Consider the following 12,782-nt stretch of genomic DNA (forward strand, 5'->3'; position numbering starts at 1 on the left):
AAAATTAGAAGAAAAAAGGCCAGCAAACAACCACCAGACCACCCACCCAACACCACAAACCGACCTCCCCTCCTCACCTCACAACCAGCCACATATTCAACATTCTTCAAAACTTCAAAACCATGCAAATCCCAATTCCACATATTCAACATTCTTCAAAACCACACAATTCCAATTTCATAAATTCAATATTTTAGAAAACCTCGAAAACCCAATTCCAAAAATTATACTACTTTTTATAACGCAGCATACCTAATTCCACAAATTCAATCATTTTCAAAACCCAGCAAACCCAATTTCACAATTTCAAAACCCAACAAGAGGGCCAACAACGAGAAGGAACATGCGCATAACATCCTTGTAGCACTTGAGCATGTCAGGGTTTAGGGTTTAGGTACATCAAAGGTGGTTCATGTAAGGTTTGGTGGAAGGCACATCACAGGTGGTTCTTTTTAGGTTTGGTGGAGTGTGTGGCGACAGCTGAATTGAAAATTTTCATTTTCTAATTGTTTTTTTTGGACTCAACAATGTTAAGTTAGGGTTAAAAAAGTTTTAAGTGAATATCTAGTTGTCAATAATTAAAAGGTATTTTAAAAATAATGATGAGTAGAAATATAATATATTATTTTTTTAAAATTTAAATAGTGAATGAAGAAATAAAATAGGTGAAAAATAAGACAGAGATAGAAATAACAGCACTAATTTCAAATTACTTTAAAGCCCTCTTTTTTCCGATCCAGTTCCTACACCACCACGAACCCCAGTGAGATTCAGGCATGATACACTTTTTAGTTAGTGGGAGAACCCAAGTACTCTCTTTCGGATTCAGAAAACAGCTAAGTTATTACTCAACAAAGAAGAATTAAAATTCTTATTGACGGACATACAAACTCGAATTAATGATAACTGACACAGTAACTTGACCAATTAATGAAACCAAAAGTGCTTTCAAATACAAATGCTTAAACGGTCAACATCACGGTAATGTGCCATGCGAAAGCTGTCAGCGTAAAGAAGACCGTACGATGTGTGAGGCTAGTAAGTAACTAGTGAGCTACTAAATGAGCTCCACTAGAATACAAGAAAGATAAAATGTGGTTCCTAATACAGAGGGAAACGACGACACATTACACCCCAGCCAACCAGAACTCGACAACACATCCTCAAAACCACTTGTACTCCCTGAAACCGCTTTTCCATCTCAACTCGTGCCGTGTTAATATAATCCTCATTTTCCATATACTGCACATACTTTCTCAGACGCCTTCAGAGCTTTGGCTACAAGAAGAAAAAAAAAAACAAAATTAATACAGTTCAGTTCATTTCTTTATATATATAGGGTTTCAAGTTGTTGTCTTTCTTTTTTTGGGGCTGGGCTTGGATTTTGCTCTTGTTTGGGTTTTTTGGTGAAAGAAAAATTAAAGAGGCAGGAGGTGCAAGCAAAAGAGTGTAAAGTTTTAACTGAGAGAGATCGTAACTGTTATCATGGGGAGGGGTAGGGTTCAGCTTAAGCGCATAGAGAACAAGATCAACAGACAGGTGACTTTTTCCAAAAGAAGAACTGGGTTGCTCAAGAAGGCTCATGAGATCTCTGTCTTGTGCGATGCTCAGGTTGCTCTGGTTGTCTTCTCCAACAAGGGCAAACTCTGTGAGTACGCCACGGATTCATGGTAAATATTATACATATATATGTTTTTCTTGATTTCTGTGGTTTTGTTTTCTTTGTCGGTAGGGTTTCACTGTATAACTATGTCCTGACTCCTGCTGGCTGATCAATTTGTCATCTGATTATGCTGGTTAGTTTATGTTTTTAAGATGTTAGATCGTGCAAGGTAATTTGCAGATCGATGACAGCGTACTTGATTTGATGTAAAGTAGTACTCTAAGATTATACGCTTTTGTGTCTTTTTTGGTCAAATTACTTCATGCGTACTTGTCTAAATTTGATCTCTAAATTATGTTAGTGAGGAAGTACTTGTATTTATTTTGGATCAGTGTCGAGACTAAGCAAAAAAACCTGTTAACATATTTGTAATCAAATTTAAAAATAATTAGTAATAATTTAGCTGTAAAATTGTTTAAAATAATAATTGATAGAAAGAATTTAATTCACTTCACTTGAGAAACATAGTAAAATCTCGAACGAAGTTTTTGTTAGCAAAAGTGAAAATGATGAGAAAAAAAGGAGTGAAAGCAGCAGGAAATATATATATATAGACCCCGAGAAAGCTCAAAGAAAAAGAAAGGGCATTAGCATAGACTAAAGTAAAATATTTACCATTTGAATGCATCTAAGAAATTCTAATGAACATGACTTGAAAGTTCTTGAATGATATAATATATCCTTGATTATTAGCTAATTTGTTGAAAAATATAAGTCCCACGTTGAAACCTTGACTAAATAAAATACACTATATAATGAGTGATTCCACTACTAATATTACCGAGGCATTTTGTGATAAAAACCGACACCTATTGGTCCTTGTGGTTAAGTTGGGCACAATATCGATGTTGCTAATAGTGAGCCGTTGGCCTGTCTCTATGAAATTTAACATAGTTAACATTTTGATTTCATCTAGATATATACTAATTAGTTTGTACATTTTATATATCTTGATGCGCTGATCGTGCACAGCATGGATCAAATACTTGACCGCTACGAGAGATACTCTTACGCAGAAAGACAGCTAGTCGAACCCGATATTGAATCACAGGTACTTGCCTGAAACAAAACTCCGCGGATATTATTGTATCATTAGACTGCAGCCTTTTTAAATGATTGATATGGTCTCTTGGTAACGTTGTACGTTATATATATATATATATATCATGCGCAGTGTAACTGGACCTTCGAATATTCTAGACTAAAGGCTAAAGTTGAGCTTTTGCAAAGAAATCAGAGGTACTATTTAGCGCTCCAGTTACAGAAACATGCTCACTTTGTTTTCCTTTGCATGTTTTTATTAATTACTTGAACCTCTATGGGCAGGCACTATTTGGGAGAAGATCTCGATTCGTTGACTCTGAAAGAGATCCAAAGTTTGGAGCACCAGCTCGAGACCGCTCTTAAACAAATTCGATTAAGAAAAGTACTGAACTAACTAGCTGGAATCAGCCTCCTAATTCTACTTTTGAAACTAAACAAACACTTTAATATTTTCTTTCTACTGCAGAACCAACTCATGCATGAGTCCATCTCTGAGCTTCAGAGAAAGGTTAGGCCTGTTGTAGCATAAATTTTTGACTTGTAAAAATTGCAGCATCGAGTTAAACATGTTCGTATGTTTTCGATCATTCGTTGTGACAGGAAAGGGCGATGCAGGAGCAAAATAACTTGTTGGCAAAGAAGGTAAATTGCATGCACGCGACGCAAACTTCATGAACTTTTGATAGATAATCTTTTAAAATAAACTACCAGGTGCCACAATAAACTCGTCAAGAAGTTATCTAGAGTTTGTGGTCTGGAGTTATATATGTCTTTAATTATTTTGCTTCTTTTTATTTTTATGGTTTCTGTTTTCCTATGTACAATTTGTGAATAGATCAAGGAGAAGGAGAAGGCTGCAGCTGAGGAGGTTCATAACTGGGAGCAGCAAAACAATGGCCTCAACCTGCTTCCACAGCCTCTTCCATGTCTAAACATGGGGTGATTAATTTTCTAGGACCTATCTATCTTGAAATTAATGTTTTCATTTCTTTGTTAGTAAATACTTTACATCTAAAATCATTCTAAGTTACATGTAAATATGTTATAAAACACCGCTGAATCGATAAACTTAACTTCTTTTTTTCGGGTCAGAATTTATTTAAGTGGCTTTCCATTAATTAATTAACTTGCTAATCTGCAGTACATCATATGATCATACGCAGGGGCACGCAGCAAGATGAATTCCTTCAGGCGAGGAGGAACCAGCTGGACCTTACTCTGGAACCATTATATTCATGCAACCTCGGATGCTTTGCTGCTTGATCATCAATCAGTACAAAAAGAACAAAAGAAAACTAAAGTTGGTTTGGTTGTGTATTAAATTTCTGGTTTCTTGGTAATTAAATTTGAACCTAGACTTTGCTAAGGTATGTGGTCGCAATCCAATCATTGACAGACTATCAAACAATGCCAATGAGGATTTGAGCTTTAAAACTGTTCTATTTATTGATGCCATAATTGTTGAGTAAATATATGTATGCTATCAACTGTATATGACTGCCTTTTTGTCTACTTTACACCCAAAAAATAAAAAAAATAAAAAATCAGAAATCAGAAAAAATTGAATGGTAAATAAAGTTAGGTTATAGGAAATGTTTGAATATAAGGTACTGGTTATGCACAAGAAAAGGAAATGGAAATATCATGTGAATGGACTTCATATATAAGAGAAAGGTTAACAGCTAGAATAACATTAATCTCATTTGGACAATTAATTTAAGCCGGAAAGTTATAGAATACTTACAGAGCCTCGATTTTTCGAGAAGAAAGATTTTCAAAAGAGGAATGGAAGAATTGATATAAATCTAAGGTATCTAACATATGGATTATGAGCCTTTCGTGCATCTACTTCTTAGAGTTTAGATTGCTTAAACTCTTCCCCACACACACACATATATATAAGTCCCTTTATATTGAGGGATCCCTCAAATAATTTTATTTGAGTGACGCCCTTTAGGGTACCATACAAATTTTTTTCTAATGATCCAAACCATCTATTTTTTATGTCTTCATTCATAGATCATCCTTACAAAAAATTAGACAAATCGGAAACCGTTTCAACATCCAATTGTGTCATACAAAATCAATGAACATGGTGCTTCAAGAAAGTACTAAAATTTCAATAACTCAATTGAATGGTCAAATGATATCAGATTCAAGTAATTTTTTGTAGAGATGATCTTTGAATGAGTATCTACAAAATAGACGGTTTGAATTAGTGAAATACAATCTGGAGTGAGGCCTATACAAGGGGTGTCCCTCAAATAATATTTGAGGGATCCCTCAATGGAAGCTCTATATATATATACTTTAGTTGGTGGCTGCTTTTCACTCTTCAGTAATCATTGCATGCTAGACATTTTGGTTAAGTCTCAGGACGATTCATCAAATAGCATCACCTGGAAAATCAATTTGAAGACAGTCAGGACCTGTTTGGTATTCAACTTGAATCCAACCTTTTAAATTCAAAAACAGAATTTGAGTCCAAAACAAAGAAAACACCTTTGGTAGCTCTATTTTTTAAAACTCAAACTCAAGAACAACTAAAAAATACCCCAATTATTAAAAACAAAAAATATCTATTTTTTCAGTTTTTTTTTCTCTAACAACTCATAAGTTCTCAAAATTTTAAGATTTGAAAACAATTTTCAAGTTGCATACCAAACAAGTTTTTGAATCTTAAAAATAGATTTAAGAACTCCTTGTTTTAAAGAAAAATCTAAAATTTTGAGTTCCCTATTTGAATAAGATACCAAACTCCCCCTTAAATTTCATATGAAGTTACAAATCCAGCTCTTACATGCACCTCACTCTTTTGTGAGGAAGCACGATTGAAACTTTTCTCCGTAGATTGAAAAAAAAAAGAGTTGCAAAAGAAGTTGGGGGACAGTTTGGATTAGTTTATGTAAAAATTCAAACACCAAAAAAAGATATTTGTTATCTATACAAGTTATAAGAGTTAGGGAAGAAATTGATTACCCGGCTGCAAATAGGACAGTTTTGGCTTCTCTCCATCCATTCATATATACAAGCAAGGTGGTAGTGGTGAGAACACTGCATGGTTGTCTTAGGATTTTCAGGTGTGTATTCTGCAGGCATTACAAAAACAGAGGTGCCAAGTTTTTACCACCAAACAAATAAGAAGATAAATATAACAGATTTTTGGAAAATAATAATCACCTTCGAAACATGTGGGGCATTCGTCCTCATGTTCTATTGAATTTGAATCATGTAAATAAACAAGTTCTTGGGCTCTTTTTCCAGATGGTGTAATCTCATTGGGTGCTGTAGACGAGGCTGGTGCAGCCTGATCAGTAGATGGATTGACTGAATCTTTTCTCCCATTCTTGATTGAGGCTGCAAATTCCTTTATCTAAACATTTAATGATAGATGATCATGATCAAAAATTGATTAGAAGCAAGTAAAGCCCAAAAAATAAAAAAAAAATAAAAAAACAGAACCAAAGAATTTGGTATACTACTTGTAATGGAAAACCCAGAAACATACTTTGTTGCACAAGTTAGGGATGAAGCCGACATCATTATTATCATTATTATTGGCATTGTGAATGTCATCTTGTACATGGAAGCAACAACAAACAGAACCCATGACACAGCTTGATCAGTTTTTTGCTTCCTTCAAGCTTAACCGGTCCTCCCCTGCCTTGCCTGCAGTGATCATAACAAAACAAAAAATATCTAAATATTTTAAGAGGCATAAAATAAAAGAACCAAATCGAATATGAAAAAAGAGGCTTGATGAAGTTGCAGAGAGAATATAGAAGAAAGCATACTTGATTGATAGATACTCAATGGTGACGCTTCCTTCCTTCTTCCCATAAAATCCCAAACAAACCAAAACTGAAAACAAATATAAAGAAGCGGTAATTCAAGTCCTAAAGCCGTGTTATGTACATAATCCTACTTGTGTAAGGATACTGGTTTCCGCATACAATCAGTAATTCAGAACTGGAAAGGTAAAGATTACGTGTGGGCCATTGTTTGTGGGCCTTTTCCAATTTTTTGGATTTTGGGTCGGGCCGAAGCCAATTTGGATTAGGCTGAGTTTTGAACCGACTCAACCTAAAGTTTGGAACAAAGTTTTCGTGTGTGTGTGTGTGTTGTATTTAAATGAGGGTCAAGCGTAAAGCATCCTCCTGTCTAGGGTTTATTTTCTGTTTCTCTCTTGTTCCCTGGCTCTCGAGGTTAAACGTTTAATTTGAAGACTTGTTGGTTTCGAGGTCGGAGGTCTTTCAATGGCCATAAAATGTGGTGCAACGAACCCGGAACTTGCAGACGAAATCATATTCTCTCATATACTCCCACGGCTACCAGCAGAGGATCTGATGCGATGCAAGTGCGTATGCAAGTCTTGGTCCTCCCTCATCCGCAGCCCTTCCTTTGTCGCCGGCTTCCACGACTTTCACAGCATGACACCACCAACTTTTTTTTCAGACGGATGAACGAGTTCTTCTCGTCAATAATAGAGCAACAAGGGACTGTTCCAACACCCGGCGCCGAAATTTTCCAATTTCCGAATGATTATTTTACTGATGTGCAGAGTGTCCATGGCTTGGTTTGTGCATCCGCTCACTCTAACTCTGTTTTCATACTTAACCCTACCACCCGACAGTCCATCCAACTTCCCCATTCCCGTGTAATAGAAACCCGCGAGCCTTTGGTTACATATGGCTTTGGGTACATTCCAAGTACCAACGAGTATAAGGTTCTCCAGATCCTCTCCTTTCGTCTAGACATTGGTGGAAAATGGGATCTTCAGTTTAACGCATTGACACTAGGTAGGGAGACCATTGCAGGTAGACCCTCGCCATCTTCCTTTTGATGCTCTAGCTTATGCCTTTGACTCTTATAATAATATACTTAGACATAGTGGAAGTGTGTGCCTCAATGGGGCCGTCCATTGGATATACGAGAAGAAGAAATTGATAGTCGCATTTGACTTTAGAGAGGAGACATTCAAAGCGATCCCACTACCTGAAGATTATGATCAAGAGATTGCTGATTATTTTGATCAAGATGCCAATCATTATATAGGTGATGGTAATCCTGATGATTATTGCCATCCAAGTATGGTTAAGGTAGGGGGATGCGTGGCTGTGATTGTTGACATGTCATGGAAACGGGACAAGATCATGTTATGGACTTTGAAGGACTATCATAACCATGTGTGGGTTAAGGAGACCATTAGCTTGGCATCAGAGCCAAGTTATCTTGATTGTCCGCGCTACGTTGATGCTTTGGGTACAGTCCACACTGGTGAGTTTGCACTGGTGCACTATTTTGTTGGACTTACTGCACAGGATATAGCGACGGTCCACCCAGAGTGCTCCAGGATATAGAATAATTGATTTTGTTTTTCCGGAAGATGATGATTGGCGAGATGAGCTTCCAATTAAGTTAATTACTAATTATGATGATAGCATTGTCCCCTTAAAATGAGAGGGATTACCTTATATAGCCAAATTCTATTTGCCGTCATCTATCAGCAAATTTCACTGTATTTTGCTGATTGCTTTTTTTCTTTTTCTTTTAAGGGTAATAAGATTAATCTTTCTTTCTGGGGCACTCTATTTTTCTATTAATACAGTATAGCAATTCTCGTCTGTGTATTGGAATTTGGATAGTATATATACGTCAAGGAATAATATTTTGAGACTAGTTTCTTGTTCCTAACCTAACAAACCAATGCCGAATGCCGAATGCCGATGCTTCCTTCCTTCTTCCCATAAAATCCCAAACAGAAAACAAAAAATAAAGAAGGCGGCCGGTGACGAGTAGAAAAGCAAAACTCAAGTCCTAAAGCCATTGTTTGTGGGCCTTTTGCAACTTTTTGGATTTTGGGTCGGGACCAACCCAATTGAGTGTGCGGCCCAAATATACAACTATATTCAATTAAAATTTTTAAGTAATCAATAAAAGTTTGATGACATTTAATTAGGATTTTTAAAAGATAACAAAAAATACTGTGGCGTATTGTGTAAAAAAATAAAATAAAATCATGAGAGAGATGATAAGGGGTCCACATCACAGCACTCTCTCTCTCTCTCTCTCTCTCTCTCTCTCTCTCTCTCTCTCTCTCTCTCTCTCTCTCTCCGTGTACAGTAAACAGCCACCATTTTTTTTTCTCCAAAAAAACAACCACCACTTTTCTTAAGACAGCATAGTGATTATTATTGGTATTCCTCCATTTGATTTGGCTACACCTTTAGTTAATGTGGTGAGCAAAAATGCTCCCATAGGAATATAAAGTAAAATTCTATAATTGTAATCTATTAAAATCATAAGTAAAATCATGTAATTGCAATTTATTAAAATCATAAGTAAAATCATATAATTACAAATCCAAATGAAATCAATTACATTAAAATATGTTAAAATCTCAATTGAATACACCCCCTTAAAGTTTGTAGTATAAGGGCTAAAACCGCTTCTTCACAATGAAAAACGCTTATAAAATTGTTTGGCAAAAAATCTTATGAATCGTGAAAAAAAAATTTAAAAGCACTTTCAACGGCTTTTCTAAAAAGCACTTGAATATCTAATAAAAATATAAATGTACTTATAATAAAAGCGCTTCTAACTAAACAATATCAAACGGTCTCTTAATTCATGAAGGAAAAAAGTCAACCTTCATCACTTAACTTGCCAGACTACAAAAACATAAAAACATGATAAGACATGCATAAGAAACTTCTTTTTATTTTTTTTAAAAAATCCACTGTTTTGCTTTCAAAGATTGGAAGTCAAATTGGAGGTTGGCACGTCCTTTCTTGGTGTTAAAGTTGTCCATCAAAGCATAGCCATCCGAATTAATGAAAGATTTTACCACTTCGTTTGATGTGTCAACCCCAATGTTCATCATGAGTCACAGTTTTATGCTTAAGCTATACCAACCCCAAGAAAGCTCATTGTATTTCTGACATTTTATGCTAAAGTATGAATTGCAGTTGAGCTTTATGCTCAATCATTTATAATTTTTTTTTTCTTTTTAAATTTTGGGAATATGCGGTAAACATGATTGGGTTTGTGTGTAAAATTTGATTGCTTTCCGAATGATTGTTTTGGTTGCGTTTGAGCCACGCTAGTTGTTTATGAAAATAGACAACAGAAGTTCTGCATAATTAATTAAAGCCTTTATAAAGTTCTAATTTGCTCTAAGAGGATGCCAGCACAATTAGGGACTAAATAAATATAATCTCACCTAACAGAGTAAGCGTCCCTTGAGCTGCAATTCAAGTGGTGTCACACACTGATATTATATTATAAAACTTTTATCTGAATTATTGAGTAAATAAATTCTTATTTGTTGCTTTGAAAAATATTAATTAGTACATTGATTATGTGACTATAAGATGCCAGATTGCCCTGAAGTGAACAGCTGCAGAGACTAAATTCTAAAAGGAATTTGCATGGCCCTACAGCTTCATGACAAGCACGTTCAGAAATAGCACCCCACAAGGGAAAAATAAAAGAAACAGAGAGCTAGCATGATTACACGGCAAAAATAAAGAAAAAGAATAAAGCAAAGCAGAAAATCCATGGCCCCCAGACCAACATCTAGAAATTTGTTCAGCTTCAGCCACAGCCACAGGCAAGCCAACCCAAGTCTCTCTCTCTCTCTCTCTCTCTCTCTCTCTCTCTCTGCCTTGCCTTCTTCTGCCCTGCTCTTTATAACATTTATAGCCTAGGTGTCTCAAAACTCAGCTGAGTTTAATCTCATATCAGGAAAAAAAAAAAATATGGGGAAAATAGGCACCAAGTTGCCAGGCTTCTGCCTAAACAGAATTAGGCCCCATGTTAGAGTTCGTTCTCCAACTATACAATCCAAGGTAGATGCTGCCTCAGATGTCACCAAAAACAATGCTGATAAAAAAGCTGAGAATTCTGGCAATGTTGGGGAAGAAAAAGCTGGTGGTAATGGAGCTATAGCTAGGAAAATCATGATTGTGGTTGATTCTAGCCTTGAAGCTAAAGGAGCTCTGCAATGGGCTCTCTCTCACAGTGTTCAGAGCCAGGACAAACTTGTCCTGCTTCACGTAACCAAACCTTCAAGTTCAAAACAAGGTTTGGAGATTTTTTATTTTTGGTTTTTGTTCCTACAATTTGATTTTCTGAAGTTGAGGAAACAGAGTATTTTAATGGATTAATCACTTGTTACAGCAGCTGGTGAGGAGCCCAGCAAGGATGTAGCTCCAAGGGCTTATCAACTTGTTCACTCTTTGAGGAACATGTGTCAGTTGAAGAGACCAGAGGTGGGTATTTTACAGTTTGATCACATCATTAATTCGCCATTCCAAACTTAATCACTATTAGCGAAGCTTTAATTAACTAGGTTTAATAGAAATTTCTTCTGGGCAAGTGCATGTGTGTTTGTTGCATCACAGAATTAGAACAGAGGAAAATACCAACTTACTTCTTTTAGTGTTTCTGTAGACAGAGGTTCATGTTTTTACTTCCCTTTAAAAGGGTACTTAAAATGGAATGTTGGCTTACCCTAGTTGGCATATAGCATTTTTTATCATGTCGTAGCACAGTGGAGAAAATTCCCAGTTTAGTCTTGTGTATTGATGAGATACTTCAGAAATAGAAAAAAGAGCAGCTAATTAGTAAGATCATGCCCCACCGCCCACAGTAAGACATGACCAAGCTTTTAAATTCAGAAATAGCCCTTCAATTTAAGGGTCAAGCTCCAAAAATCAGGGTTATAAATATCATTATCAATAAATGATACTCCTAATATCACAGGTACAAATTGAGGTTGCAGTGGTGGTAGAAGGTAACAAGGAGAAAGGTCCAACTATACTGGAAGAGGCCAGAAAACAAGAGGTGGCACTGCTTGTTCTGGGGCAGAAAAAGAGGTCTACTACATGGCGTTTGCTGATGATGTGGGCAGGCAACCGGGTGGGCGGCGGTGGTGGCGGCAGCGTTGTGGAGTACTGTATACAAAACGCCAGTTGCATGGCAGTTGCTGTAAGGAGGAAAAGCAGGAAAGTTGGAGGCTATTTGATTACCACAAAGCGCCAGAAAGATTTCTGGCTCTTGGCTTAATTAACTAAAATGTGTTATATATATGATAGTCTAGTCTTACTAGATGAAAAAGTTATGATTGGTTTTTTTGGCATCTGTTTGTAAATTAAACGTGGTTATGAATGAAAAAGTGTTGCTGTGATCATTATTTAGGCCATTGGCCTATTATGTGTTTGGAGAGACAATGGGGCCCTTGGCTCCTTTATCTCCAGGTCTTGCTATACTGTTACTTCAGTGCGTGAAGAAGGCCTAGCCTAGCCTAGCTCACATCACATGGTGCCAAATTACCAGAGCATCTTTGGGACAGATTCCCTTGGTTAGGACATGGTGGGGGACATGTTAGCCTACCTGACCCTGTCCTTGTTGTCACATTTGAGCAAAGTGGTTAGTTTGGTTGCTAATTATGGAAATCAAACTGTTGTTGAGGTAACTACTTATATGAGATGGAAATCAAGTTCTTTTAATCAGATTTGAAAATCTTGGAAGGCTTTTCACCCCAGCTAAAGCCACAAAAGACTTACTGTTTTAGAGAGCCCGCGAGGGGTTTGTAGCCCAAGGTTAAGAGTTACCCTAGTATATGAGGTCTTGTTTTCGAATCCCCCCTCCTCTAATATCACTTGTATATAAAATAAAAAAAACATAATATAGAGCTGGGTTCATGAATGACTCATCATTATAGTTTGTGCAAACGGGAAAAGATCATGTTTGGAAGGACAGAAAGCATTGTTGCCCTTCTGCTAAAGTCTGAATGGGGGGCGGCCATGCTTGGAATCGGAAGGAAACAACACAATGTAGCTAGGCCCCTGTTTTCTGATTTAAAGAAAAGCACTCATTTTCAATCCCAGGCCTGAAATCCATGCTGCAGTCTGCAGGTCAGTTCTATCTATGTCTTGGGGCCTTCATCTGCTGCGCCTTCCCAAAGCTTTGTCAGATGGAAAGATAGAATTTCTATCTTTGCATCTGCATATCCAAAAGATGAACACAACCTAATGATTCTAATTGTCCTATAAAACAAAAGAGAAACATA

The 12,782-nt window shown here is 36.6% G+C and overlaps 2 protein-coding genes across 3 annotated transcripts; both read left to right on the top strand.

Annotated features, from left to right (window-relative positions):
* The first annotated feature begins 1,267 nt into the window (after positions 1-1,267).
* On the top strand, positions 1,268-4,199 carry LOC117624177 (agamous-like MADS-box protein AP1). The gene is made up of 8 exons (XM_034355322.1): positions 1,268-1,670; positions 2,636-2,714; positions 2,838-2,902; positions 2,990-3,089; positions 3,174-3,215; positions 3,308-3,349; positions 3,543-3,646; positions 3,871-4,199. The coding sequence occupies exons 1-8, from the start codon at positions 1,486-1,488 to the stop codon at positions 3,968-3,970; spliced, it is 717 nt and encodes a 238-aa protein (XP_034211213.1). The 5' UTR covers positions 1,268-1,485; the 3' UTR covers positions 3,971-4,199.
* Positions 4,200-10,195: 5,996 nt separating this feature from the next.
* LOC117615425 (universal stress protein PHOS32-like) lies at positions 10,196-11,900 on the top strand. 2 transcript variants are annotated; one of them, XM_034344504.1, is made up of 3 exons: positions 10,196-10,792; positions 10,892-10,980; positions 11,474-11,900. In XM_034344504.1, exons 1-3 carry the CDS (start codon positions 10,468-10,470, stop codon positions 11,774-11,776), a joined length of 717 nt encoding a protein of 238 aa, XP_034200395.1. In that variant the 5' UTR covers positions 10,196-10,467; the 3' UTR covers positions 11,777-11,900. The 2 variants fall into 2 exon arrangements, with proteins under 2 accessions (XP_034200395.1, XP_034200394.1); XM_034344503.1 differs by having other exon boundaries at positions 10,365-10,792; positions 10,889-10,980.
* The last annotated feature ends 882 nt before the right edge of the window (positions 11,901-12,782 follow it).

Source organism: Prunus dulcis, chromosome 1, assembly GCF_902201215.1.
Source record: "Prunus dulcis chromosome 1, ALMONDv2, whole genome shotgun sequence".
In the NCBI taxonomy this organism is placed as follows: domain Eukaryota; kingdom Viridiplantae; phylum Streptophyta; class Magnoliopsida; order Rosales; family Rosaceae; genus Prunus; species Prunus dulcis.